General features: G+C 53.7%; 2 protein-coding genes across 6 annotated transcripts in view; one reads left to right on the forward strand and one right to left on the reverse strand.

Annotated features, from left to right (window-relative positions):
• The window catches only part of MAP3K3 (mitogen-activated protein kinase kinase kinase 3), a 44,316-nt gene extending 34,756 nt beyond the window's left edge, over nt 1–9,560 (forward strand). For all 4 annotated transcript variants that reach the window (XM_064524560.1, XM_064524561.1, XM_064524562.1 and 1 more), the window contains 3 exons: nt 216–345; nt 1,999–2,176; nt 4,891–9,560. In XM_064524560.1, coding sequence (XP_064380630.1) covers nt 216–345; nt 1,999–2,176; nt 4,891–5,119 — 537 coding nt within the window. In that variant the 3' untranslated portion in view covers nt 5,120–9,560. The remainder of the gene's footprint in view (nt 1–215; nt 346–1,998; nt 2,177–4,890) is intronic.
• Nucleotides 9,561–14,950: 5,390 nt separating this feature from the next.
• Nucleotides 14,951–27,358, reverse strand: LIMD2 (LIM domain containing 2). Of its 2 annotated transcripts, none has more exons than XM_026099453.2 (5): nt 27,004–27,358; nt 19,270–19,406; nt 16,768–16,812; nt 16,388–16,527; nt 14,951–15,751 (listed from the first exon to the last, which is right to left on the reverse strand). In XM_026099453.2, exons 2-5 carry the CDS (start codon nt 19,309–19,311, stop codon nt 15,592–15,594), a joined length of 387 nt encoding a protein of 128 aa, XP_025955238.1. In that variant the 5' UTR covers nt 19,312–19,406; nt 27,004–27,358; the 3' UTR covers nt 14,951–15,591. The 2 variants fall into 2 exon arrangements, with proteins under 2 accessions (XP_025955238.1, XP_064380666.1); XM_064524596.1 differs by lacking the exon at nt 27,004–27,358 and adding an exon at nt 26,735–26,824.
• Nucleotides 27,359–27,586: the final 228 nt, after the last annotated feature.

Genomic DNA, 27,586 nt, shown 5'->3' on the forward strand with positions numbered 1-27,586 from the left:
TTTTTGCAATAGAGCCATGTCCTTACCTCTCAAAAGGAGCTTCATAGGACAAGATGCTCTGATCACCTCACAAAAAGGCTTTAGAAGAGGCCAGAATTCAGTACTGTGCTGGATGGATTTATAACACAGTCTCAACTCGTGGGAATTGAATGGAGACTGCAAGACTTGTGGTTTGTCGTTTCTTTGCCAATCCCTTCTGTTTGTTTTTGGTGTAGGGGTCAGTGAAAGACCAGCTAAAGGCATATGGTGCTCTGACGGAAAATGTAACCCGGAAATATACTCGCCAGATTCTCGAGGGAGTCTCATACCTTCACAGCAACATGATTGTGCACAGGGACATAAAGGGTGAGATCAGCTGGTGATTTATGTATATAACACGTGCTCAGAGAACTCTGAAAAAGGAAGCCAAGAGTTAAGATTCAGTATCCTGGCTGGGACTTCTGAAAATGATTTTGCTTGAATACTGCCTTGTGGTCTTACCTCTCTGTCCTGGCCTTAGAGAAGGTGCTGTTCTGGGCTGTGTAAGGGCACTTGAGCGGTTCTCTACGGCAGCTGAGAGCATGGCAGTTGGTGGTTATAGCGAGGAGGACTGGAAGGTCTCTAATTCTTAGGGAATGCTCCTCTATAACTTCTCATCCTTCTCTCTCACCCCAGCAAAATGAGGCTGAGCTGCCCCCTGAATTTCACTCTCCTACCCCCACCCCCCTGCAAGGCATCTTCTTTTTTCTTTGTGGATTCCCTTCTAATTTCCTCTATGCTTGGCCAAAGTACTGTTCCTCAGCTGGTAGACATACCATTTGCCCTAAGAACTCCATGCCTGCTCTTGACAGTCCTGCTTACACCAGGCTATCCTGACTTGTCCTGCCTCCTCTCTGTAGGAAACCTCTCTAACCTCGCTGGTAGTGCCTGTCTGATTCTCAGTCCTTAATCTTGAACTTCCCAATGTGACCCCATGGAGCCAATCAGTCTCCTTGAGAGCTAATGTCAACAGCTATGGCAGGCACTGTGCAAATTTTTCTGTGCTCTAGAGGGGCAGGAGGGTTTCTCAGTGGAAGAAAAATACCCTCTTGTGCCTGCCTGTAAATCCTCATCACATCCTTTCTAGGCTGGCAAAGGGAAATGAGCTGCTGGTTCTTAAATAACACCTTGTGTCCTGATCATGTGGTGCTTTTTACCAAGTGAATAACCTATCCAGTTGGAAATCACTAGTCTGTGCCCATCTTCTAAGTCAAACTGTTAATTTGCCTCCTGGGTACGGGATGGACAGGCTTGTTATTCTGAATTCAGCTCTCCCAGTGGGGAAGTGAAGTGGCAGAACTATCTCGTAGCACAAAGGCATTTGGTTTGAGGGCAGAGGGGGTTCACGTAGGCACCTATCAGATACTGGCAACAAAGGGTTCTCTATCATTTTGCAGCTTTGAAGGAAGAATTGTCTTTTGCTGTCTAAGCAGTAGCTTATGCCACACACAAGCTATCCTCTAAGTTTGCTTGTTTTCCTGATGTTTCATGTTCAGGACCTCTGACCAAGTAAAGTGGAGATTGACTTGTTTATTGTAAGAGTTCAAAGTGGTTTAATTAGATACATCTGTTAGCCATTGCTTTCTGGTCAGCTGGGTATTCACCAAAGCAGCATCCAAATAAAATCCTTTTCTATACAGCTATGTACTAGCTGAGCCGTTGGCCTGGGGGCCCTGTATAGGCATCCTGAGCTGTTTACAGACAGTGTTAACAATGACGGTGCTGACTCAGCTCTCATTTCCCCTCCCCCTTCATTTCCTTGTGTTTTTCCCTAAAGTTTTTCCCATTTGCAGCCGTTAGCAATTGGCTTGTCTACAGCCTGAAGTAAAGAAATGATGTTTAGCAGGTCACCTGAGGCTTAATGGGGAAAAAGCCATACTGTGAGCATGGGTATTTCTGAGTTGGATATCAACTCTCTAGGCTGCAGATCCAACAGCTGGATTGCATGAAAACAGCTGTCTCAATTCTTTTTTTGTCCAGGAGCCAATATTCTCCGTGACTCTGCTGGGAATGTGAAGCTTGGGGACTTTGGGGCCAGCAAACGGCTGCAGACAATCTGTATGTCTGGAACAGGCATCCGCTCTGTCACTGGCACACCATATTGGATGAGCCCGGAGGTGATCAGCGGAGAGGGCTATGGAAGAAAAGCAGATGTATGGTGAGGGTTTAATTCTCTGTCCATAGATTGATGTACAGCTTTTCTGGAGTGAGATAACATAGACATGTAATACATTCTCTGTCCTCTGTATATCCAAATTCAGATCTTGTCTGTATTAAAAGTGAGAAGAGTTTAAGGCAAACTTAGGTGGCTGGTCTAAACTTAAGACGTGGCCTGCTGCAGGCCCTGCTTTGCAGTGTCAGTACCCAACTGCTCTATTAGCTTTCCAGTAACAATTTCCATTCATTCCTCCCTTGAGCTATTGTATCAAGCTGGGGGGTAAGCAATAGCGATTCTCTGTTTTTCTACTTCTGATGCAAGGTTTCCATCCTTCTTGTATCACCTATGTAGATAAAAGTTAGATCGAAGGTTGTTTAGGGAGAGTCTATTCATTTTATTATAAAATGAGAAGTGTACTTATCACACTGTGGAAATGAAAGGGAACAGAGTTTGAGTATGTTGACAAAGATTTAAAGGAGAGATGCCCAAACCTGGAATAACACAAGATACAGGTCAAAACAGAGGTGATCTGAAGCACGCATGAGTGGAAACTCTAGCAATGCTATTATTGGCGTAGCCAAGAAACAACCTCTATCAAAAGGAAAGAGCAAAACTGTCTTCTGTGTCAAAATGTTAGTTTTGGATGCCTTAAAAAGGTGAGATTATAAAACTAAGCTAACTGACACCAACAAAAGCTGTGCTTATGCCTCCACAATAAAGCAAGGCCTACGTTATTTCCTGTACAAGCAGTGAGTCGAGATGTAGCTGAAATTTGTCCTGTCTGCAAAGAGTTAAGTTCTGCAGTTCCTCCCAGTTGGGCTGCTTGGGGAGAGAATGGAGCACGTGTCCTTCCCCCTGGATTGATGCAGTTGTGGATTTCCTCCTGGTGCTGACATCGGTCCATTCCCATCAAAGAGACGCTGCCGTTGGCTGGGCTCCAGTTCCTACAATCCCAATCGTTATATAGGGGGGTCAGAATTTTCCAGCGCAACACTAGTCCCAGGGTGGATGTGTATGGCTGAGAGGCTCAAAGACGTAACAAATCTAGCCACCTGGCTTTCCGCCACTGCTGCAGGCCCCTCTCCAATTTTCTTTTTCCTAAATAGCAGAATATGTGAGCTATTTGTTATTGCTGGAGTGACTTGACATGAAAAACATTCCTGCTGTTTGCTGAATATCTTAAAGAAACCGGATCTGCTTAAACGGTATAAATCAGTCTAAACAATAATATATCCCTGCTTGCTCTTGAGCAAACCCCCAGCACTTCAGCACACATGGTTTGCATTTTCTGTACTCTCTTCTAGTAAGTCTTAAATGGCTGGAAACCAGTGTAAAATTTTCACGTTGGATTTTAAACGTTGTCAAGAAGTCATTTCTTGCATATTCACTGGATTTAATACCTTTCCTTCCTTGTCTTGGCAACTGATGCAAGTCTGCCTCTGAGAATATGCCTTTTCTTTGCATTTCACTTGAAAGGAAGGTTTAGTTTAAAGGCAGAAGACTCAGTTTTGCCTCTTTAATAGAACAACGTGATGAAAGCACACGACTGGAAGTTAGAAGTTCACTAACTTTGTTTGGTTAATCTGTGGCCTTGAGCAAGCAATTAATACTTTTTCTGAACAAAAAACAATCGCTGCTGTACTGCAGAAGCACATCTTTCCTGTGAAAGTGTTGGTGTTGCACTTACTTCGGAAAGGTGGCTCAGCTACTGGTTTGCTTGAGAAACTTGTGGAAGGTGCTTCCTGTCTTCTGTTTGCTCCCTTGCAAAATGGGTATACTGGTAACAGTCCATTTTATATGGCAGTACATATACAAAACAAGTGCTCCTTCACTGAAGAGCTTACAATCCAGACAGAAGGGAAACAAGGGCATAGACTTGTAGGCTGTGGTGAAGCCAGGATCAGAGCCCTGGTCTGCTGGTGTCTCACCCTTGTCCGTCCTCATAGATCACTTTCTCCTTGCTTTGAATTAGCCTACGAAGCCTTATTAACATCACTAGGAGTTTTGCCTTAACATAATGATGCATCTGCCCTACCAGTGTTTTAACTTATTGCCATCTCAGTTTACGTGGAGCAGTTAAAAGATTTTAATTATTTTTTCTGACTCTCTGGGAGCCTTGGTTTCCCGTAAAATGGAGACAAGAGCTTTCTTTCCACATAGGCACTCTGAGGCTATGCACTGAAAAGTGTTTTTGCTGAAATGGCCCGTGGGATCAACCAGCTCTGATCCACTGCATCTTAGTTAAAAAGTCTCTCTCCTACCTTGCAGCCCTGCAACTGCCTTTGAGATATAGCAGCAGCAGCACCTGAAATACCATCCAGGCCAGACAGTGCCTTAGGGACATGACTGTGTGAACCTGTTGTCCCCTGTTGATAATACAGTGGGTTTATTGAGAGTTTGAGCAAAGGAGAGCTGGGCAGATGGCACTTCACAGCTCTCGATGCCGTGAGAACCACAGTGGAAACCAGCCTCCCTGCCTCAGCACTTTACTCACGGTTAGGCTGACAGTAGTAGAAAGCAGCACTGCTGGCAGATCTGGCTGAGAATCTGTGCACACAAGGGGTTTGCTGAGCGCAAAGCCGTTTTATAATTGTTTTCAGAGCAGAGCTGTACCTTGATGTCGGCTGCTTGCAAGCGCTCTCTGAACACTCTGCATTGTGCAAGTCGTTTCTCACCTCTTTTTTTTTTCCCCCCTCTCCTATCTGCTTTTCCAGGAGCCTTGGCTGTACTGTTGTGGAAATGCTGACAGAGAAACCACCCTGGGCAGAGTACGAAGCCATGGCAGCCATTTTCAAGATTGCCACCCAGCCGACCAACCCCCAGCTCCCCTCTCACATATCAGAACATTGCCGGGACTTTCTAAAGCAGATCTTTGTGGAAGCCAGGCACAGACCCTCTGCTGAAGAGCTGCTCAGACATCAGTTTGCACAGCTCCAGTACTGAATTACCTCCCTTGCTAGCAGCTCCTGCTGGGCTTTCAGTGCCCCTGTCTGGTCTAGTTGCAACTGCCCGTTGTGGTGCTGCATCTTCAAAATGCCAACTCAGCTGTCCTAGTCCTTTGGGGAAGTTGTGCCAAGGAACCTAGGGTCTGCTCTTGTGCCTGATACCTTTGTTTGCTGGACTAATGGTTATTCTACCAACAGCTGTCCAAACAGAGCTGATTTTTTGTCCTAGCTATCTTGATGTGAAATTGCAGCTGGCTGCATGTTTTCTGCAGGCCAAAGAATGGGGATCTAAAAGTGTCTCACTGGTTGAACATAGAAGAAATCTGGACCAAAGTGGGAACTGGAAAAGCTGCGCTCTTCAGAGTAGAAATGTGCAACAGCCATCCAGATCAGCCCTCCACAAGTGGCTGCACAGTGTGGGTCACTATTTTCCAGACTGCTAGGGCTTTTGAGGCATCTTTAGTGCAAGAATCCAGCAAAAAGCCATGTGTCATTGAGCATGCGCTCGCTATATAATTATATATTTTTCTTCTTAAGTATTCAGCATCTGAAGGTGTTCAGAAAATATTGATTCAAAAGTATGTGAATAGTGTTATTTTATAATGAAACCATGGATTTGGGGATAGGGGTGAGGGAGGTCTTTATAGCTAAATGTCAGGATAATCAGAAAAGTTTCAGCAGAATGCAATCACTCCAGGGCCTGCGATAAGGGGTCTCCCGCTGACATTAGAAAATCCAGAGCTTGATTTCCACGGCTTGACCTGTTCTAGCATTAGGACAGTGTTGGTTAGTTTGTGTCCTCATAGCCAAAAAAAATCTGTGTTCCTGCTTCATCTCCCTAGGACTGCTGGTTTTAAACAAAACCTTTCTGGAAGGGAGTTCTGCAGGACAGCTTTCTGTTGCACCTGTCTTTTCAGCTGGTAAATTTTTACCATCCCTTAAACCAAAGATAATTTAACTGGTGCCCAAGAACTAAGTTTGGGAAAACCTTATTTGTTTCCATTAGTCCAGGCCCTAAAAAAACGTTAGGAAAATGAGTTACCTTTTTTTTTTCCTCTTGAGGAGAATTTGCTGGACACTAGTTTACTTAGGCACACTTGGATGGAATCAAGCTCAACCCTTCAGTGTGTGTGTTTCTGTTTTACAGATGTGCAAGTGTTCATTTAACATTTCCATAAAATGTTATGGCCCTATTTAGATAAGTTTTTGTACGAGTTAAGTCACACAGTGAAACAAAGGTAGGGAACATTTGTAATGCTAGCATATTTCTGAAGTTAACTGACCAAGAAGAAAGTTGTGGAGATCCCCGTAGAGGTACCAGCAAAATGTGTACAAGTCATTTTGCATTCCAAGTGTACCGCATCTCTGATAATTGAGTTCCTGATGGCTTCCTAGCGTCAAATACTGTATGTTGATTGGTGCACTAATAGGCCTGGTTTCACTGATAAAGCAGTGTTTTTTAAGCACTGGGGATCCATGGATTAATTATAGGGTATCTGTGTGAAAAGAAACTGGGAAAAGCAAACTTTTTAGCCAAAAATTTGCTTTACAGAGCAGAATTAAAGGTGCTCTGCACTACTATTGGAAACCATGTTAAGAGTCCACATAGCGTTAAAAAAAAAGCTTGAAAATTGCTTTTGTAGTGCAGTAAAATTAATAGACGTTCATTTTAAGTGAACGCTCGTAGCAGGCTAAGGGGAACTTTAATGAAACAAAGCTCCTTGAGCACATGATAAATAATGTGTTGAATTTAAAGACGCAAACAAAGCCCTGAGAGGGTATAACAATCTGAAGTGTTTTTTCTATGCCAACCTCAGAGCAATGTATAATCAGTGAAAGCAAGCTAGCATTTAGCTGGTTTCACTTTCGGGCTCTCCTGCACTACTACAAGGATGCACTGTTTAGGTTGCAGGCACTTAGGGGAATTTTTTTTTATGAAAGCCCTTGTTCTATAACTTATTTAATTTCAGTGAAAGCACTTCCATTGATCGTTACAAAGCCTGGAACTTGATCCCAAATTGTCAAGACATGTGGCCTGACTTCTGGCCTGCCCTTCGTTGTCACTTGCACCGGAGGGAAGTGAGGGCATAACACTACTATTCTGTTTTAGGGAGCGTTTTACACCGCTTTGCTGTGGCCGCGTACGCTGCAGAGGAATGTGAAATCATTCCTGTGGTCTCGACAGAAGCAGGGTGGTCAGCACTCCGGTGGGGCCCGGTAGCACTCTTCAAGCCTTGCAACTAGCACCTGAATATACCAAAGATGGGAATCTTCCCTTCATCAGAGTGTAACCTGCAGACGGGCCGCAGCAGTCGAGACCGACGTAGCGGTCCTGTCTGCACGGGTTTCTCTGTACCCTTGGCTTGTCCTCACCAAGTTGAGACCTTCATCCACGGTCTTTCCTTGCTATCCTATGCCTTGCGTTTTGGGAGAACAGGGCATGAGGAAACGGTGTAACTTTTAGTGTTTCAAAGCAACTAAATCCTCAGGATCTGTTGTGGCTTTTACCTCATATGTATCATGGAAGGCTGTTCCAGAGCAAAGAGCATCTGATGGGCTCAGTCCTTTCCCTGCCAGAGCTCCCGGCCCTATCCCAGAGCTTTGGAAATTCCCACCCCCTATGCTGAAATGTGCCTACTCTGTGTATACACTTGTATTCCAGTGTGTAGTAATGAAAGTAAATAGCAGTTGTACAGCGACAGAGAACATGGGGTGCCAGCTTGGACTTCTCGTATTCCAGTACCTGACCCAATGCCACCCGTTCGGCACAGGAACAAGCCAAAGCATTACTTGTATGTTTGGAGATGCACTTTTATGAATGTAGTTTATATCGCTCTTTTTTTAGCTCTTTTTACATCATGTAAACGGTGATGCCTCATACTTTTTTTATTTATATCGTAAAAGATCATATTTGGTGATTTTTATATATATCGACTCGACTGTTACGGGGTAGGGGGGAGGATGGGAAATAAATTTGACGCCTTTATGAATTTAAAAAGGAAAAAAAGCAGCTGGTTTTGCAGAGAATTTGCTGATGGTTTATAACGAGTAGAGCCAAGCCAAAATGCACTCTTTGTTTCCTCACAGCCCTCTTAATTGTGGAAAAGGAAGATCTGGATTCCTAAGTGCACTGCTATGGTGAATAAACTTGGGGCCTACATTTATACCACAGTCTCCTAACATGGCTCTGGCTGCAAAGAAGTTTGAAATGGACAGAAATGTGATTATACCCTTAAACTGAATTACATCTGGCCTCTTTATCCTGGCAGAATTGGAAAAAAACTGCAAATAAACTCATTTAGTGTGGAGGAGGAGTGCCAGGCTGACAATAAGCTATTGTGTCCACTCCAAATGTCATTTTGCATTTTCAGCTGTTCCGTCCAGAGAGGGAGATACAGTGAATATTGCGTATTGGGATCCTCAATGGAAAGCACTGCAGAAATGGAGAATATTCTGGGGGAGGGGGGGGAGAAAAAATCCAATAGCTCTGAGCTGAGCAGGGAAATGCCTGAAATTCTCATTAGAAAGGAGCTGGAGCGAGTGGGGGATTCAGCTGTCCCTGAGCTTGTTAGGAAACAAACCATTGGCATTTTGGTCTTGGTGTGACGATTCTGTGCATTCCAGGTTATTTGCTTGTTCTCCAGTAAATCTGATCTTTGCCTATTGTAGTTGCTGTAGCTTGCAGCAATTTGGGTTTGTTTGTTTGTTTTTTTTAATTCATATTTTTGGGGTAGTATTCCAAAGGACTCAAAGATGCTGCAAACAGTTCCCTTTGCCATTAGTTACCAAAACAAATTGACCCAGAGGGAAATTGGTACCTGCTCAGGTGACACACGTTATTTCCAAGTGCCAAGAGAGCCAAGATAACTTGTGAAACCTCAGTAAATATATATCCCTGCTGTACAAGCTTTCCCTGGTAGGCAAAGGCCAGATATCAAGAGCTGTACAGGGTGGGGGGCTGAATGAGTTCCCAGTGACTGGTGCTTAGGGTAGTAGCTGCTGGATGGAAAGGTTTTTATGTATTTGAATGTGTATGGTCCTGTGGCTGTCACCTTGGTACCTGCCCTTGGAGCTGGGAGTATTCAGCCTGCGTCTTTAATTTTCAGAGAAAAATAGGTGTCCTCTGTGATTTAGTGCTGTTTGGGCTTCAGATCTTTAAACCCCAGCTTTGTTTAGGAGCAAATCCTACTGAGCAGCTCTGAATTTCCCAGTGGGAAAGGTAGTTGTGCCTAGGAGACAGTTCAGAAGTGAAGAAAAGGACCTTGTTATCTGTGGATACAAGTCTGACATAAACTGTGCAGAGCAGGGAGAAATTGCTTTAACCTGGATTGTGCAGAAGACCTTGAACCAGTAGTCTATATATACCGACCGGGGGCTTGCAGTGCAAAGCCAGGCCAATGTATCATTTTATTTACAATAAAATTATCATTTATATGAAAGCCTTTGGGTGGTTGTTTGCAATTCAGTATCTTTCACTTCCTGTGCAAGTGGTGCCTCTGGATAAGTGAGTAAGTCAGTTAACCAGTTTTCCTCCTAACCAAGGGGCTGACCTTGACTGAGGGGAGAATTTTTTCCTTTCAGGAATTTATTCTTTGGGACAGATGGAGAAGTGTCCTATTTGTGAAGCGTTCTTCTTGGATCAGGTAAGTGTGCATCCTCTACAAGGCTGGCTCTGTCTGGATGCTTCCACTATCCCTGATGTCAGTGTGTGTAAAAATAGCAATGACCTCATTTCACCTTGCAGGAAAGTAGCTGGACTGGTTTATTGGTTCTTCATGTGAAGATCCTGCTGATGGAGAGCAGAAGCTGAGTTTTGCATTTGGATTGTGCTATGGTAGTGACTTCAGTAGTCCAGGCACAGCTCTGTAAGTGTTCTCGATTCATCGGTGCCTAACGGGAGTCGTCATCAGGTAGGGAGAAGGGACTCAGGTCCCTTAATAACAAGACCATGAGGCCATGGTTAGCATTTGCACAGTAATGTCTGATGGCCTGGTGTGCTTTGCTGCAGCTGGGAACTCTAGGGAATACCCGGAGTAGCTTGCTAAGTGGGTAACTCCAGTTCTAGCTCGTGAAGCTCAGTACTGTTTGCAAATGTATTTATTTTAAATATCTGCAGACAGCTGAAGCTTTCTGGATTGTTTCTCCTTTAAATGTGCTATCTAGTCTTTCTAGAAAGCAAAAACTTGGAGAAGCAAAGCCTTTGCACTTCAGGCAAATTGTAGATATAACGAGCCCCGTGTCCAGAACTAAAGCCTGCTGGCAGAAGTGGAGGAGTCCACGTAGTCTTGCCTTGAGTGCACGAGGGATCTGGGAGGAGATAAGCTTAGCTGTCCCAGAGTAGGGCAAGGGAATGGATGACCATGTTTCCCAATATTTTTAGGCTTGATTATTTTTGTTTGTTTTGCTGTATGCTATCTTAGGAAAGGACAGAAATAGTGCTCCTATAAAATTCCTCTAAACTCCTTGCTCAAATGCTCTTTTTTCCTGGTACTGTTCCGTCTTTTTATGCACTTCCTTGTCTTCAGTCACTTGAGCAGTGGTTTGAATACCAGCATGTTCCCTTGAGATGGTGGCCACAACCTTCCCCATAATCCCTTTTCCCAGGCCAGTGTGTAGCTAGTTACTATGCCAATTAAATGTTGAAATACTTGTTAATGTAAAGTATAAACAGATATGAATAAATGGGGTAACAGGCTGATGCAATAGAAACTCCTGCAGATGCAACAGCTACATGCGTGGCACTTGTGTGCTGTCCCAGAGCAGATGAGAACCAGACAACTGAAGCTGTCCCAGACCAAAAATGTTGTGTGGCCCTAGAAATAACCACCTCCCGCTGTTTTCTAATGCCCTCCTCGTGTGTGTTAGAACCTGAAAATCCTACTTTTGCTGCAGGAGGAGCTTAGAAACTCGTAGGCCCTGAAAACCAATTACCTTTACTTTAGGAGGTTCTTCCCACAGCTGGTGCCTTCAGTCCCCTTTCTACTGAGTATGTTCAGGGGTAACTTTTGCTTTATGAATCTGAGATTCACACCTTAGGCCTGTATGAGGGTCTGTTTTCTCCTGGACTCGCCTCCCACTCACCCCTCTCAAAAGTGTGTGGCTCTACAGTAATCCTCTTTTCCATCGATACTGAGTTGCGTGGTCCTGACTTGCATCTTCACCGTGCCTATCCTTAGGCGGTGTTCGAGCAGGGGCTGGGAAATGGCTGGAAGCTTGGGTTGAAGGTGAAAATGCTCAACCACAAAAAAAAAGAATGCAGCTAAAAAACATCCACTGCCTTTTTGGTTTCTGGTCAGTTCTGTTACATGCAACAGTGATGCATAGTGTGGCTGCGGGGAGGGTGACTTCAAGGTAAGCTTTCTCTTTAAATCCAGTGTGAAGCAGTTCTGAAGCAATTGTAACTTCAAATCTTCGAAGAGGCTGGTTATACTACACTACTCTGGCTGTTGGGATGGTAAAGTCTAATCTAGGAACCACGTTTTCTGAATTTAATACTGCTTGGGTATGGGTGTATTGCATTATATCCAGGAAATGCTGGCATGGTTAGCTGTCATGTCACTTGTTCTGATGCTGATCTCTGCCTAATACTCTATATCTTGTCCAAAACTGGACATCTGGATGGTATAGGTATAGATGGATTATTAATAATTTTTCCCCAAAATTATCTTTCATTGCATGAATCTCCTGGCTTCAATTTTAGGCTCTGTAGAAGGTTAGTTCTGCAACTAAAAGGCAGGTAGGTAACACGGAAGCCTTGAGCTTGTGTGGAAACGTAAAAGAAAATTGTGCATAAAACAAATAAAGGCTACTTAGTGCTCATCAGTCCTATTGTTTCTTGAGTGGCAAGACGAGACCTTGTGTGGTGCTTTGGAGGAAGAGAAGTGCAGGTGGCAATGTGCCATTTTCTATGCTTCAGATTAATGGCCAGTTTAAGTGTTGCAGTAATCATCAATATACCCTGGAAAAGCCTTTGCGCTGCTCTTAGAGCAGCTGGTCTTGAGCTCTCGCTCTGCTGCCTTGTAGCCTGACCGTGTGCTGCTTTGGTGGCAGCTCTTGCTGCTTCTCCGGCTCCTGTGCCAGGGATATTTTTCTCTGGAGCTGCTGCACTGCTCGCTCTGTGTCGGAGCAGCATGAAGAAGCCATAACAGGATGCAACTTGAAAGGATCTTCAGGTAGTTCATCTCGGTAGGACTGGGTGCAAGCTCTCTGCAGCCTCCTCCAGTTGGCGTGTAGGCAGCGTCTTTCTCCCTCGCTCTTGCTCCACTTGCCAGATGCTGCTGGCTTCTTTCTGAACCCAGCTGTCTGCACAGCTTCTGTCTCTGCATCGCTGGGAAATGTCTTTGTCCCAGGCTGGCGCCGAGTGCCGCTGTGCAGTGCTGCCGAGCTTCACCAGGGGGAGCGCGGGATGCTCTCCTCCCCCCGGCTTCTCCGAGGGGATGGCGGGCTTCTGGCCTCTCCGAAATTTGGAATAAAGAGCTGTAATTTGGGGCAGTTATGGCTGCTGACAAGCTGTGGTCCTGCTCCTTCATGGTGCTTTCCCTGCTGGATCGTGCAGCCTGGTCCATGGTGGAGTCTGAGCATCCTGACTGTGGTCCTGGTAACTGAGTGCCTACAGCACCGGCACGTCGCCGGCTTGGACTGCTGGTGAAGGGAGGCTGTTAGCGGCTGGAATTAGAAACGATGGCACCTGTGTTTAAAGACTGAGATCCAAAGCAAGAGTGTTGCAGCGGGTCTGCTCTGAGACGGGACTTTTGTGTGCATTGCCCGAAAGGTGCATTAAGGGCATGGACGGCTCAAAAAGGAGGTTTCCCGTCCCAGGAGAATGAGACTTGCTCTCATCCTGCCAAGAGGAACTCCCTAAGTCCCCGGATCTTAGCTAAACGTTGGGGGCAAAGAGACAATGTTCTGGGCTTGTTTTTTTTAAGCCTGTGGTTTACTAAAACATCATAGCCAGACAAATTTCATGCTGGGGTTTGTGTACTGCCTCCTCTCCCGATACTCCCTGGAAAAGCGGGCTTTGTCAGTTGTGCATCCTCTTTTGAATATATCAGGCACATGAGATAAGCTCAAAGTGTTGTTTAAAACGTCTCTCCGTGTGTGTTAGCGCTGGAGCTTCCCTGTGGGCAGAGCCTGGCGTGTTAATCAGGGAAGCGGCTTGCTGTCAGCTGCTCGGTGTGCAGCAGCCGTGCTGGGAAACGTGGCTGCGTTGAACCTGTGCAGAAAACGACCCCACAGCAGGCTGGAGGTTCAACCCCTCTCGTGCTTGTACATGCTGCCCGTGTTCCTGCTCTGTCACCGAGACTTGGTTGTGCCCATGGGAGAATGGGGTATAGGAAAGTGGGTCGACAGAAAATAGTGTTTGCTGCCTTTTTTGAAACAAAATCCCAAGCCTTAATGTTTAGGAGGGAGGAAAGAAGCGCATCGTCACCATCGTTCTCAACTTTCCTTTCTTTAACCAAAGGCCCAACGTTTGGAAGCTGGGGGGGGGGGGTTCTCCCTCCCCCACCCCCAAATCATTGTGCATCATTTATTAAGCTTTGTATATGATTTCCCTGCTGTGCAGCAAAGAGCAGCCCCCTGCCAGCGTGCGAGAACTGGGAAGTGAAGCCAGCGAGAAACAGGAAGCGAAATCGAGGAGTCTGCTCTCATCTTCTGTGCCGCCGCGGCCGGAGGGAAGGGGCCGGGACCCAGGCAGCATCACCAGGCGCTCTCCGCAGAGCGGCAAGCGCTTGCTGGTTTTGTGTTTGTTGCATTGAACCGTACGGGGCCGGGTGGGAAGTGGCTTTTGTTGCGGTGTCGCTGCCGCCTGCACGTCGCGGTGGGACGGAGTCGGCAGCGCCTGTGCGATCGCGACAGGCAAAGTGCTTTGGGAGGCCAAAGCTACTGCCCTGAGCCTTGCTAGGGTCTGTCTGTGTAAAGTCCCCGCTGCGCTGGCATCGTAAATCCCCCGGCAGTCCCTGCCCGGAAGAGTTTGCAATCTGACAGATGTGGGACAAAAAAAAAAGCCTTTTTAAAAATCTTTTAACCTAAAGAGGGAGATAACGTGTGCAGCAGGCGGGACTTCAGGCCTCTGGAGCATGCATCTTCCCGGGGTGCCTGCAGCCTGCTTTGCCGGCCCCGGAGAGCTGCGGAGCCGCTGGCTGGCGGCTGGGACGTGCCCGGAGCCCCGGGAGCACCACAGCTGCCCTGGGAGCAGCACCGGCGGGCTGAGTTACGTCCACATCTGTCCCTGCATTTGTTCCTCCAGGGACTCCATGGACTGCCCGCGGTCGTCTCTGTGCCCGCTGGCTCCTTGGCTGCTGGTTTTGTGGCTGCGTGTGATTGTCGCAGCGGGGTTGGGGACGGGCAGGACTTGCTCAGCGGGCGCTGATGTTAGCAGGCGGCGAGGGGGCCGGAGCTGCTGCTGTTTCTCTCTGCCGTTTGCCCTTTCAAGCCAGTTTTCAAATTGTGTGGGAAGGAGGGAGGTAAATAATAGTTAAAACAGACCCACCTGCTTTCCCCGCACCAGGCTCTCCAGCCTGGAGGTCTTGGTGGGCTCGTTAATTTGCACGGGCCGTCCTGTCCGAGCATCGCAGCCTGCGGCTGGGCCTGACCCAAACCGGCCCCCGCGTTGCACCGTCGGCTGATGTGGGGTGCTGCTGGGCGCGGGGCGCTCAGGCTAGCGAGGCTGGTGTCAGTCTGCCTCGGTTGTAATGTTACACACATAACTAGGGACGGGTTGTTCTGCTCCTCCATGGGCAGAGGCTCTTTCGCAGGAGCTGGCTGGCAGGAGGCAGTCCTAACCCCTGCGCCTGCCTCCCCGGCCCCCGGGAACACAGGACAAGACAGGGAAGGCTCAAAACCTTGTATTACAAAAATAAAAGAGCGCACGGCGCGGTGGCACCCGTGGAGCCGCCGGGCCAGGCTCCGGTGCCGAACGTACCAATCAAAGGCAAATATAAAAAAGACAGACACTGTTAAACAGTCGCAGGGCAGCATCCGTAAGGCTGAACGATCCCAGCTGAACTGAGCTGATGTAAACCAAAGACCCTCCCTAATGGAGCCCCAGCAAGGCGTGAGCAGTGTGATGGGAGCGGGGAGCACTGCTCTGCCTTGCAGGCCAGGTTGGAGGTGGCTCTCGGAGCCCCCAGGTCTTCTCCTTCCCCGTGGTTGCAGGTCTGAAATTTGGGAACGGGGCCGGGGTCCTGTGGGAGCAAGTGCTTCTGCCTGATCTCATCAGGGCGAGAGGCCTGCAGAGAGGGCTTCAGGCTTGGGGCTATGCCCTGGTAACCTCTACCCCGTCCTTACCGCCCGCAGGACCCCTCTGAACACACTCCAAAAGCCCCAACGCCTGGGGCCGGGCTGCCTCCCTCCCCTTGCTGCCCACGGGCTCGCGGGTCGCCCCTGCTTTACATCAGCTCAGTTAGGCCCGGCTCAGCGCTGCTCTGTGCCGTCTCCGCGGGGCTGCAGGGCAGGGGCGGCCGGGCCCACTCACGCCGACTTGGTCCCGCTCTCCACTTCCTTGTGCACCCACAGCTCCTTGTGCTGCTTGCGCCCGAAGCCCTCGTCGTAGTTGCCTTTGCTCTTGAAGAGCTGCTGGAAGTGGGGCTTGCAGTAGAACTCGCCATGGAGCGCCGCGTAGCTGCCCAGGCTGCGGGGAGGAGCACAGCCGTTAGCCGGCTGCCGCCGGCCGGGCGGTCTGGGGGGAGCACGCGAGGCCACGGGGACAGAGGGGGAAGGAGGGGGCACGTGCAGGGAGCAGCTCTTAGCAGAAGGGGCCAACCGTTTGCTGCCGGCAGCTCAGGACGTGAGGGGCTGCTGTGAGCATCCTTTGAGATCTGTAAAGGGGGGTCTTGCAGGGCAGCTCAGCATTTGCCGCGTGCATCACCCAGGAGGGAGCTCTGGCTCAGCTGCACGTCACCGCGGAGCCTTATCCCTGCTCTCGAGGGGGTGGAGAAGCAGCAGAACCTCTGTTTTGTCGCAGTCTCCTGCTAATGGCATGTGTGTAGGGCAGAGGGGTTGGGGCTGCTCTTCTCCTCCCTTCTGCTTTCCATGCCTGGCTTTTGGGGTGATCTGATGAGAAAAAGTCATCTTCTATACCAGGCACATTTTAGCTGAGACATGGGACCAGCAGGCAACGAGCCCTTCTTGGCTGTGGTGCAGGGGGTCTTTAGCTGCCCTACGAGGGGAAGGGGCTGCGCTGGGCGGGTGGGTGGGTGCTGCCCGTGACACAGAGGTGAGGCAGAGCGGCGATGCCGCCCAGCCGGCAGCCCCCCGCGCGGCTCACCTGAGCTTGGTGTGGCAGTGCTTGCAGCAGAAGCAGGCGTTGTGGAAGACGAGCTTATCCGCCACCAGCCGCTCCATGGGGTAGACGGTTTTCTGACAGGCCGTGCACATCTCCTTCACTTGGGCCTTCAGGCTGAAGGACTGGGTGAGGGGAGAGGGGGTGAGGACGGGGTCGGGGAGGTCCTGCGCCCGGCTCCCACCGCCGCCCTCCTCCCCAGCACCCATGCCGCAGTTTGCTGCAGCGCTGGTTGGCGCGGAGCCGCCCCCCCTCCCCTCGCCCTCCCTGTACCGCGGTGCTGCGACCGGGCTGGGTGGGCGCTTGGCGCTGGCCTGCTCTCCTCCCCCCTCGCCTGAGTCAGCGGGTGCCGGAGTCGCGGGTACCTTGGAGCGCTGCACCGTGCTCCCTGCCGAGCTGTTCTTTGCCTCCTAGGAGGGAAGAAGAGAAATGGAAATGAGTGGGGCCGACCCGCTGCAACGCTCTTAACGCGGAGCAGCAGAGGATTTGTACCGGCGGCTGAAGCAGGACCTCAGGCCCGGCAGCAGCCTTTGGCTGGGTGACGCCTGCGCCAGGGACAGTCTCTGAAGTCACCTGCCCCCAAGCCCTGACCTCGGTCAGATCCTGGCACGCACGCTGCTGCCTGCGCGGTGGTGCTTTCCCCGAGGAGAGGAGAAGGAAGAGAGGGAACCAGAAAAAGAGGAAATGTCATTTGCATGTTGCGGAGAGGGGACTGAGCACCAGGAGGCCGTGGGACCTGCCAGGGGCCCTGGGGGACAGAGCAGCCAGTTCTCTCTCATCCAGCACCGGTTCCTGGAGCCTCCGTGTCGGGTATTTGCAGCCCATCGCAGCTTTGCTTCCTCCGTGGCCAGGCGAGGCAGACACGCTGGCTGCATGGAGGGCTGTTGAACTCGGGATGCTTCAGCCAGGCTTCTCCTCTCTGCAGTTATTGCTGTGGGCTAACGCCAGCCCTGCAGACATGCTGCCCTGGGGCTGCCGGCCGGCTCAGCTCAAGCCGTGCCCCAGGTTGCCCGGGGCCGGGGCTTTGCAGAACTGCTGCAGCAGAAGCCCCAGCAAACCCCGCTGGTGATCGGCACGGACAGGTCTTCGCGCGTGCAGCCTTGCGAGGCTCTGCGTTAACAGCAGCTCTTCTCCGGTGTGGGATTTCGGTCTTGCTCCTGCCGGCCAGCAGCCCTCCCCTAACCGCCTCTTTACCGGTAGGGCTGGAGAGCGATAATTAACCCTGCTGCTGCTGGAGGCACGCAGGGCTCTAGCGTTATTCCCAGTATGAGCTGGGGGCTCTGCCTGCTGTCAGTGGTAACTGTCCCCCCTTCTTTGAGGGCCAAGCTGGGGTGTCCCCATCCACCACGGAGCACGTTGTGCCGGTCGCCCTGCCGGATGTTTTGCTTTTGAGCTCCTCCGCGAGCCTTGCTCTCCGCCGGTCACGCTGCTTTTGCAGCACAGGAAACGCCTGCGCCGTCAGCGAGATGGAAGAGCTTTGGCGAGTCCCCGCAGGCTGCGGGCGGGCGGGGAGGGCGGCGGGGCACGGTGGGCCGACAACAGGCTCCATCGCTTGCGGCAGCTCGGCAGGGGCAGAGGCTCCTCGGGCCCTACGGCCGCAGGGGAAGCGCCAGGGCAGAGAGGGCCGTGCACCGAGATGCTTTTGCCCCCGGCGTCTCAGAGCTGGGTGTCAGTGCGTGCTGCCAGCAGCCATGGGCGGGGGATTTGTTGGGCTCCATCATGCGTAGAGCCCCTTTGGCGCGTGGGTGCCCGGCCTTGCAACCGTAACAGCTCATCCCCTCCCAAATCAGCCGCTTCTCCTCCCGCTGCTGGGGTAAACAAGCTCTTAGCAAGCGTGGGGCAGCCAGGGCTGCTTTGCACCAGCCCGGGGCACCCTCGGCGCCGTCCGCTCCCAGCGCGGGGGCTTCATGACCCCCGACATCTCCCCGCTGCCGCCTCGTCCTTCCTGGCGCTGCCCGTTCAGCTCTGCTTGGCCGGAGCTGCCCCGTCTCTCTGCCCCCAGGTCGATCCTCCATCCCGGTTCCTCCCGCTCTTTCCTTCCCCATCATTTCTCCCTGGTATTTTTGGAAACAGTGTGTCTAAGAGACACACAGGAAACTCTCACTTCACCGAGCTGCCTCCTCAGACGTTTCCCAGCTGCTCTCATTGACTGAGGTCAGGGATGCGATTTTCTTCTCACTCCCACTAGCGCAGGGCCGGAGGAGCAAGCCAAAGTCAACAGAGGGCCCTGGGCAGACAGGAGACTCGGGCCACGTAAAACCGGTCGCATCCCTCGGCCCCGGTGGAGCAGCCGCAGGTGCTCTCCTGGGCTTCGGGCTTAGCCCAGCCGAGCTGAGCTAAGGAAAATGCTGCCGCTTTGAAGCTGTAGCACATCCGTTCCCAAGGCTACAGGCGATCCACCGTCGCTCGTCGCTTCTCGGCAGCCTCCTGGCTCCGATCAGGCACGCTATCTATTTCGTATCTGATATATCCTCCCTCGGGGAAGGGCCGCATCCTGTCCCAGCAGGCGATGTTCTTGAGCCTTTTTGTTTTTCCATCTCCAATCGCTCCGATCCTCTGCAACTCGCATGCTCTCAATTGTGATCGCAGAAAGCCATGGAAACACAAACAAACAGAGAGCAGCTCGAGCCAAGAGCAGGGTGAGCAGCTCTGCACGGGGTGGGCCAGAGCCTGGGCGCTGCGTTTGCCATGGGCTCCGCGAACAGCACCTTGTGCTGGCACATCCCCGTCCCCGGTCTTGTTTGAGGGGCATTAACTGGGCACTGATCACCCAAAAATGCCAAGTCCCCAGTAAACACCCTTCAGCCCTGCGAACAAACCAGCCTGGTTTGCAAATTCTCACGCAAACCGCAGGAGATGCTACGTACATGAGCGGGGGGTGTGCCGGCAGGTCCCTTGGCCTGGAACATGGCTCCTTCTCCTCCTCCTCCTCGTTAGTGCTGAGGCTGGCGTTCGCGGGGCAGCGTTCCCCGGGGGGGGGTCCAGGACAGGCCTCTTGCAGCACCTGGAAGGGAAATGTCAGCCGGAGCGTGGCCCGGAGCGTGGCCCGGAGCCGGCAGCTGCGCGGCTCTGCGGGAGCCGGGGCGTGACGCCGACACGTCGCTGGGCTCTGTGGGTTAGCGTGGGATTTTGGGGAGAACCCAAGAAATTCAGGCCTGCCAGACTGGAGTGGTCGGCAGGAGATGGAGGGCTGGGGACGCTGCGCGGGAGCGTTCGGGGAATCTGGCAGGTGATCCAGGGCGCCGAGGGGGAGCTGGTGCAGAGCTCAGGAGGGGCAGCACCCTTTCCCATGCAAAGGCATTGCTATGTCCCCTTTTGGCCGAGACCAGTGGGCTGTGACCTTGGATGTGACACGTCAGGTGTCCAGGAGGATGGAGTTTGACAGGTCACAGCACAGTTTTGATGTAGCACAGAAAAAAAAAAAAAAAAAAAAAAAGCAGCGTTACAAACCCCCCCTGAGTGGAAACAACCAGATGAAAAGACACTGACGGATCCTCAGGGGTTTTTCCCCATCACAAAAACACCCATAAAAGGTCAGGCTTGCTGAGCCCTCTTTTGCATGTGCAAAACAGGGATGCGGAGCGGAGCGATGCGGGGGGAGGCTGCGGCAGAGCCGGGCACCCCGAACCCGCGGCCTCGGCCCCGACGCCCCGTGCTGTGCTGTGCCACGCGGCCGCGCGATGCCAGGCTGGGGGACGGCAAACCAGCCATATGCTCCTGTCTGGGGCTGCTTTCCTCTCCTCCCGAAACCTGCTGCGCTCTCGTACTGTCCCCCCAGAAGCTTCCCTGCTGCCCAAGGGCTCGCGTGGACCCTGGGAAGCCCCGATGGCAGCAGACGAGCCTGGATGGAGGGCGCAGGGGCAGGGATTGGGTGCAAAGCTTGCAGGAGGCAGCTTGGCCGTGATAAGGTTGTGGTGATGTTTGCAGGGTTTCGGGGCTCTTTGGCTGCCTATAAAGTCCAGCTCCCAGCAGCTCAGGTCAGGCTTGAGTTGTACCAGGCCGAGCACCCAAAATTGGCGACCGCTTTTCCAAACGCGGAGGCAACGTGCGGGCTTTGCTCGAGGCCGTGAGCAGCGCTGGGGGAGGCTGGACGGCCTTCGTCGCGCCCCGGCTCACAGCAAACCTTTCCCAGCCTCGCCTGAGAACCTGACTCCGATTTTGCCGACATCATTTCCCGTCTCCGCTGCGGTTTGCTTGTTATTTCCTGCGCCGCGGAGCGGGGCGGGTGGCAGTTCACGCGGGCGGCTGCCGCCGCAGCCTCTGTGTGCGCCGGGGTCGGGGCAGCCCAGCCCGGGGCGGCCGCTCCGGGGTCCGCACGGTGCCCAGAGTGCGGTGCGGACCCGCAGGGAGCCTGAGGAGCCCAGAAGATCCCTCTGGTCCGTGCCCCCGACACGTCTCTAACGCACATGCACAACCCTTGGCCTCTTCACCTGCCTCTCCCCCTTTCCCTCAAACATCTCTCCCCCCCCAGCTTCCCTTCCTCTTCCAGCTCAGTCTTCCTCCTCCGACTGCCACCTTCTCCTCTCCTTCAGCTTCCCCATCCCTCCTTCATCCCCCTCTTCCCCGTGTGCACATGCTCCCTGCATGGCTCCCCGGCCCTTTCCACCTGCGATTTGTTCCTTGGCCTCTTGCAGCCTCCCCCCTCGACCCCTTCCCCGTCATCCTGCCCCGTGGACTGGTGTTCTCCATCCAGCCCCGTCCTCCAGGTCTCCTTCCTCCTAACAGCCCCCAGCCCTGATCCCTCTGCCCACCCGTGCCGGCCTCCGTCCCCCTGCGCCCCGGCGCACGTACCCCGCTCGCGGCCCCGTGCTCACGCTCTCGCGGCCTTCGTCGCACGCGAGGAGGCCCCCTCGGTGTAGCTGCCCTAGAGGACGGGGCTCCGAGTTGCTAAATATCCTTCCTGCCAAAGGACAGCAGGCAGGAGCAGAAACCTCAGAGGGGAAGGGTGTGTTGAAGCGATAAGAGAAACAGAAGTCAGAAACCACAGGAGGGTTTTAGGAGGCTCCCAGCTGCTGCCGTTGCTCTTTCAAGGGGGCATCAGTCCGCGCAGGAGGGGATTTGGGCCCAAGGCCTTTGACACTAACAACCCTCCGTGCACGGGGGGACTGCAGCGGTGCAGGCTTTGCTTAGGGACGTATCTGGCCATGGCCGCATGCTTTTACGAGCCCTTCGCAATTGCTAGGGTAATCCTCCTGCCGCGTGTGGGAGGGGCTCGGTGGTTTCCCTGAGGAGCATCAAGGGCATCTGGGGTGAAGCAAAGTCCAAGCCTCCGCAGTGGAGGCTGGCATCTGACTGCTGGGCCAAGCTTTTCCAAACCTCCGTTCCCTAAGCTTCAGCCCCTGCTCTTCCACCCCTGCCAGGAGCACCCAGGGGCCTGCGGACAAAACAACCCTTTCTCCAAGGGATTGTGCCCTCTTCCCAGGAAGACGGAGCAGCACCGACAGCAGCACCCGTGGCCGCAGCGTGGCAGGCATGGAGGAGGTCTCGGCGTGATCCGGAGACACGGCCAGCTGCAGAGCACCGGAGCTGTAGGACACGCCGGGCGCCCGAGCTGCCAGCCGGGCAGAGGAACATCTGCCTGCCCAGACCTCCGCCACCGGCAGCCACCAGCCCTGCTCTGAAAGCTTTTTTGGTGAAATTGCAACCTGGTGTCCAAGGCAGGAGCTCGGGGCTGGAGCCCATCCAGCAGCCGCAGGGGAGGTGTGCCTCGCGCCACGCGAGAGCGGCGAGACGAGTGCTGCTCGCTGCCTTTTAGCACTGAAGACAGAGCTCTACAGGGTCCAGGGGAGCAAGTTCGCCCCAGAAGACGCTCGGTCACAGAGTTTTTGCCTGGCAGCTTTGCCCAGTCCCCCCTCACCTTCCTGCCTGGCCCCGGGGGCAGATGTTAGATGTCCCCGGTGCCGGAGCCGTCCCTGCTGGCGAACGGCCTCTCCGAACGCCGAAGGGCTTCCGGTCCGGGAAAGCAACAGGACCGCGAAGGGCGAGAGGCCCCTCTCCGCCATATGGTTCCCATTAGCAGCCCTGCGAAGTGTCTGTTTACTGCTGGGATCCCTGCGCCTTCGCGAGAGGCTTTCCCAAAGGCAAAGCGCCGGGTGAGGGAGCTGGGCCCCCTCCCTCTCCATCCCGTCCGGCAGGGACGCGCGTGGGCACCGGCTGTCACCGGCAGCACGGCAGGGCATGGGCAGGGGCTCAGCACCTCTGTGCAGAGGCTCTCAGGCCTCTCCCCCAGGAAGACGTGGATTAAGCCGATTGCCCTGGGGACTGATGTCCCCAAGAATATGCGCAGGATTAGTGCAGCCAGCGCACCCGGGCCAGCTGCTGACCTCCAGCTCCATGGCCAGCTCAGCCTGTGGCCTCTTGCGACGGGCTTGTCACCAGGACTGCTTGGGGAGGAGGAGAAGAGGAGCTGGAAAAGCCCGTCTCCGTGAGTCTGAGAATCACCCAACTCATTGCACAGCTGGCCTCAAAGCTGATCTACGCCATGAAACAACACATGGTGCAGAGTCAGCGTCAAAGGGGCCAGCGGCAGGACCAGGCACAGCCCCACCAGGGAAGGCTCGCGGTGAACCCAGGGATGCTTTGGCTTCAAGTGGGAGAGGGACACCGAGGTGCAGCGAGCCTGGTGGCCACAGCTCCAGCATCAACCACGGAGGACACGGGTTCAGCTTCAGCTCTTGGCTCTGCCGCAGTCTCCCTGTGTGGCCTCGAGCCACCCACTCAACCCTGGGGCGACAAGGGGGGACCCGCACGAGAGAGGAGCGAGCCCGATGGGCGCCCCTGCCCACCCGCTCGGCTCCCCCACCTTCGGCCCTGCCGCGGCTCTTCCTGCCCCGCGGAGGGGGCACGTGGCACCGGGAGGACGGGGCCGGGGGGCACCGCGCTGGTCCCCAGCGCCCGCCCATCAGCGAGGGGGCAGACGGGGCAGGGGGATGCTGCTGAGGTCCCACCGGAGAGGGACCGGTGCCCTGCGCACAGACCACGACGGGCCTCTCCAGCGGGGCTCCCGGCGGCCCTGGGCTCTGCACAAGCATGAGCCAGACCCGGAAAGAAAGAAAGAGCCTTTTTGGCAAAACAGCCTAGAGAAAGGAGGTCTGATGCTTCCCTGGGAGAACACAGGATGGGGAAGCTGGCACTACGAGGCAGCTCACGAAGAGGAACGATTACGGGCACTGCAGTTCTGCCCATGCCACCAGCTGGCTGCACGAAGTGCTGAGCCATGGCTGTCACTCGTGGTGACACTGGGGAAAGCCCTGCTTGGCCAGTGCTAAGGAGACGAGTTTACTAACCCCAGGGAAAGGGAGGACTTGGAGCAAATGGGGTGCTGCAGCTCTATTTCAGCTGTTTGCCCACCAGCTCATGGTGTCCAGGAACTTCTGCTGGAGTTGCCACCAGCCGATGTTTGCTAAATTAACACGGATGAGGAGAATAGAAGGAGCTAAGCTGCACTGGTCTGGTGAAGAGGAGGCTTGGGATTATCTAAAAGCGGCCTACACCTTCTTGAAGGGGAGTTACAAAGACAACAGAGACAAATCATTCTCCGTAGCTCTGCCAGATGATACAGCAAGCGGCGATGGCCAAAAATGGCAGATGGGGAGGTTCAGGTGGGACATTAGGAAAAACTGTTTCACTGGGAGAAAGACATGGAAGCTCTGCAGGACAGTGCTAAATAAATGCAATATAAACCTGGTGCAAGTGAGCACAAGCAGCAAATGGGCAGTCAATGCTCCTTCCTTCCCCTTTTCAGTTTCTCCAGTCTCTTCCGTAAACATCTCCTGTCTCACCTTGATGCCTCATCTTCTAATTTCCTACCTGAATGTATCTGCTCTTTCTCAGGCTGTGTCCTGTCACCTCTGCCAGCAATCCCAGATGCTCTTTCTTCTTCAGTGCCATCCACTTGCTGAGCTCCCCCCAGGCTACAGGAGCGTCTCGCTACACCTCCCCAAGCGCCTGGTTTGGCATAACTCTGCTTCAGCCATTTCTAGGACTCCTGTCTCACCACGCTCCTGTTTGCTGCTCTGGTTTTCCTCACTGCTGGCGGATCTCCTAACCTGCACGGCTCCCTGGGTCCTGCCAGCGCTCCTCCGTCTCAGCCGGGAGCTAAAGGGGCTGCTGACGAGATCAGTCCCCGCATCTCTCCCTGGGGAAGACTCCGTGTCCTCTTCACATTTTGCTGCCTCTTCCTTCTCCTTCCAATCTGTGTACAGTTCGTCTCCACCTTCAGTAATCATTTCCTTGGGGCACTGCATCAAGTGCTCTCCTTAAGAGTCATTAGATCCTGTTGTCTTAGGAGTCAGTTATCCTACCCAAGGAAGCCACAGAGCCGACCTGACATGATCTGTGATAAAACCATGCTGCATTTTATTCTGCTTCCCAACCCTGTGTCTTTGGTTTCCCTTCCAAAACCTATTCTAGAAACTCACCTTTTGTTGTACTCAAACTAATGGACCTGTAACTGTGTATAATTTTCCCCTTTCCCCAAACACAGCCTGCAAGTGTGAAGCTGGCTAATCTCCCATGAAATATCACCTGTAAAATACCAGATTTGGAATTGCAGTTTCCTATGTGGGCTAGCCTGTGCCTTGAGCAAAGCTCATGAAAAAGCCTTGCTGGCCACGGCCTCCACCTCCATCTTCCCTACTAGGATGCCAGATGTCCTGCAACCCCATACAGGACCTGCTGCTCTGCAAGAGCCTGGGGTTTTGGTGGGACGAAGAGGAGAAGCAAGCCTCGGAGAGGCTCTGTGCTGCTGTGCCGGGGCACCTCAGAGGTTGCTGAGGCTTCTCGCGCCTGAAAAGCCGTGAGCTGGCCATATGGAGAGGGTTATGGGCACACCAGAGGAGTGCAAAATGGATCCAAAGTGTGTTTACTAACGATTGCAATAATCCCGTCCCTCGGATTTAATGTTTTCCAACCCAGAGCTTTACTAACAGTTAGGTAAGCTCTGCAACACCCCCAGATGGCAGATAAAAATGCCGTACAGGGAAGCGAAAGGCAGACACCTCCGGGGGAACATGGCAGCTGCCGAACAATGGACAACAGCACTGCAAAAGCTGGGGAAGGGCGAAAGGGAAAAGAAAAATCCCATCTCCAGCTGGGGCTGCAGGGGGTATTTGTAGGCTCGCAGCACTGACTCGCTGAAGGAAACCAGAAGAGGAACTGCCTTCCCTAATGAGAAGTCTTGTGGGATTTTTGTTGACCAAAAAAGGTCAGGGGCTAGCGTTAAGCTAGAGAAATAGAAGATGCATCCAGTCACTTTGCACCCCTAGTGCTGGGCTGGCCTAAGCGGCTGGTTCTGACATCTTAACTGGCCCTCTGCTTCTTGCAGGGCTCCCATTTAAATAGGATGTTAATACCAGAATTATTTTGTAATCTACATTAATAACGTTGCAGACATGTGCTACTTCTTGCCTTAAATACGTGACAGCTCAGCTGGGGCGCCAGATGTCTTCCCTGAGAGCCCTAGCACGGTGTCTTCGATGGACAAAGCCCAGTCTCCGAGGCGTGATCGAGGCCGCTGCCTTAGCTTGCTCCTCCAAAGCTGACGCCCACCCAGCAGAAACTGGTGGCAAATTGATCAAAAATGTGACCCACGAGGTAGCTTAGCTGGTCTCAAACGATCCAGTGGGATTAGACAGATCAGACTGGCTCAAAACCTAGTGGCTGCAGCACAGGACCAGGATGCAGGAGCCCCAGGGCTGATTCCTGGCTCTGCACCTTATTTTTGCTCAACCGTGGACAAATCGCTTCGTTTTTGTGTGCTCCCTTTCCCCCCCCCACCCCCCGGTGCAAGCAGAGCTGCTCTCCTTTGTGAAGCCCTGGGAGATCCCTGGCTGTTAAGGGTTGTGTCAGAGCTCGGGGTATTTGTGTTGTTATTAAATCTCGCAGTCGTGCAACAGCCTCCCCAGGGAGCTGATGAAAGACCCGTCGCTGCAAAGGCTGCAAGCCGGGCGGGATGGGGCACCGGGAGACGCACCGCTGCGGATTGCCCTGCGTTGGCCGAGGGGGCCGAGTGAGCTGGGGTCTAACAGGTTTTCTTCCAGCTCTGCTTTTTTCCCCCGATCGGCTTCAGAAAATGGATCTGTCCAGCCCCTCTCCGGCACGCGCACGCGACAAAGAGGCAGCGAGTCCCCGAAACGCTGCTCCCCGCGAGCACGGCTCTCCGCTCACTCGTGCTCCCGGCCCACGCGGGGCACGGGGCGCCGGCATCGCTCCCCAAAAAGCTCCCGGGGCTCCGACGGCATCCCGCGAGCAGCCCCCCACCCCGAATCCGCTCCCCGCGGCCGCCTCGGCCGAGCCTCCCCCCAAAGCAAAACTTCCAGGCGCGGCTCCGACCTGCTCCCGGGGACGGCGCGTGGAGGGGGCACGAAACTCCCACCCGGCAGCGCTGCTCTCCGCGGCTCCCGCCGCCTTTGCGTCCCTCCCTTCTCCATCCCTGCCTCCCTCTCCCCGCGCCTCCCTCTCCCTCCCGGCGTTTGCCTCCCTTCCCGCCTGGGAGCAGGGCTGGTGGCGGGTGGCCCCCCTCCATCCCCGAACGCCGGGGCGCAGACCCAGCCTCGCCCCCCTCCTCGGCGCCCCGTTGTTCCCCGCCGGCGGGGGCTCACCGCACGCCTGGGCTGCGCGCCGAAACGCCGGGCGGGAGGGCGTCCCCCAGGCCAGGCCGGGCCAGGCCAGGCCAAGCCAGGCCAAGCAGTTGGGCCGTCCGTCCGTCCGTCCGGGGTGGCTTCGCTGCCCGGCTCTGCGCGGCGGCGGAGGCCGGGGCGCGGGGAGCCGGAGCGTTTCCTGCCAGCTCCCCCGGCCGCCTCGCCAGCCCTTTTATCGCCGGGCTGCCGCGGTGATTGGCTCGCCGCGCCGGGCCGGCTTCGAGCCGCGCTCGCCTTTGTGTGAAGCCAACCTCTAACCCCGGCCTCGCCGAGCCCCCCTGCTCCCGCCTGCCTCCCCCGGGCCCGGGCCCGCGGCGGGGAGCTGCCGGCGGCAGGGAGCGAGGGGCTTCGCCTGGGGCTGCGGACGAGGCCGGGGGCTCCCGCCCCTGCGAGGCTTCCCGCGGGGTCCCGGCGGATCCCGGAGGATCCTTCCCTCCCGGGGCCGGCGAGAGACACACACTTCCCCCCGCCCAGCTTCAGAAAATTGGTCGCTGAGGAAGGACCAAACCCCCCCAGAGCAAGGGAGATCCTGAACCGAAACCCC

Source organism: Dromaius novaehollandiae, chromosome 22, assembly GCF_036370855.1.
Source record: "Dromaius novaehollandiae isolate bDroNov1 chromosome 22, bDroNov1.hap1, whole genome shotgun sequence".
In the NCBI taxonomy this organism is placed as follows: Eukaryota; Metazoa; Chordata; class Aves; order Casuariiformes; family Dromaiidae; genus Dromaius; species Dromaius novaehollandiae.

Excerpts from the sequence above, each read along its gene's own strand:
- LIMD2 (XM_026099453.2), bottom strand. The coding sequence starts at position 19,311 with ATGTTCCAGGCCAAGGGACCTGCCGGCACACCCCCCGCTCAT. Across the intron at positions 16,813-19,269 it reads CCGGCACACCCCCCGCTCAT|GAGGCAAAGAACAGCTCGGC; the intron begins GTACGTAGCATC and ends CTTCCCTCCTAG. Across the intron at positions 16,528-16,767 it reads GCACGGTGCAGCGCTCCAAG|TCCTTCAGCCTGAAGGCCCA; the intron begins GTACCCGCGACT and ends CCCCTCACCCAG.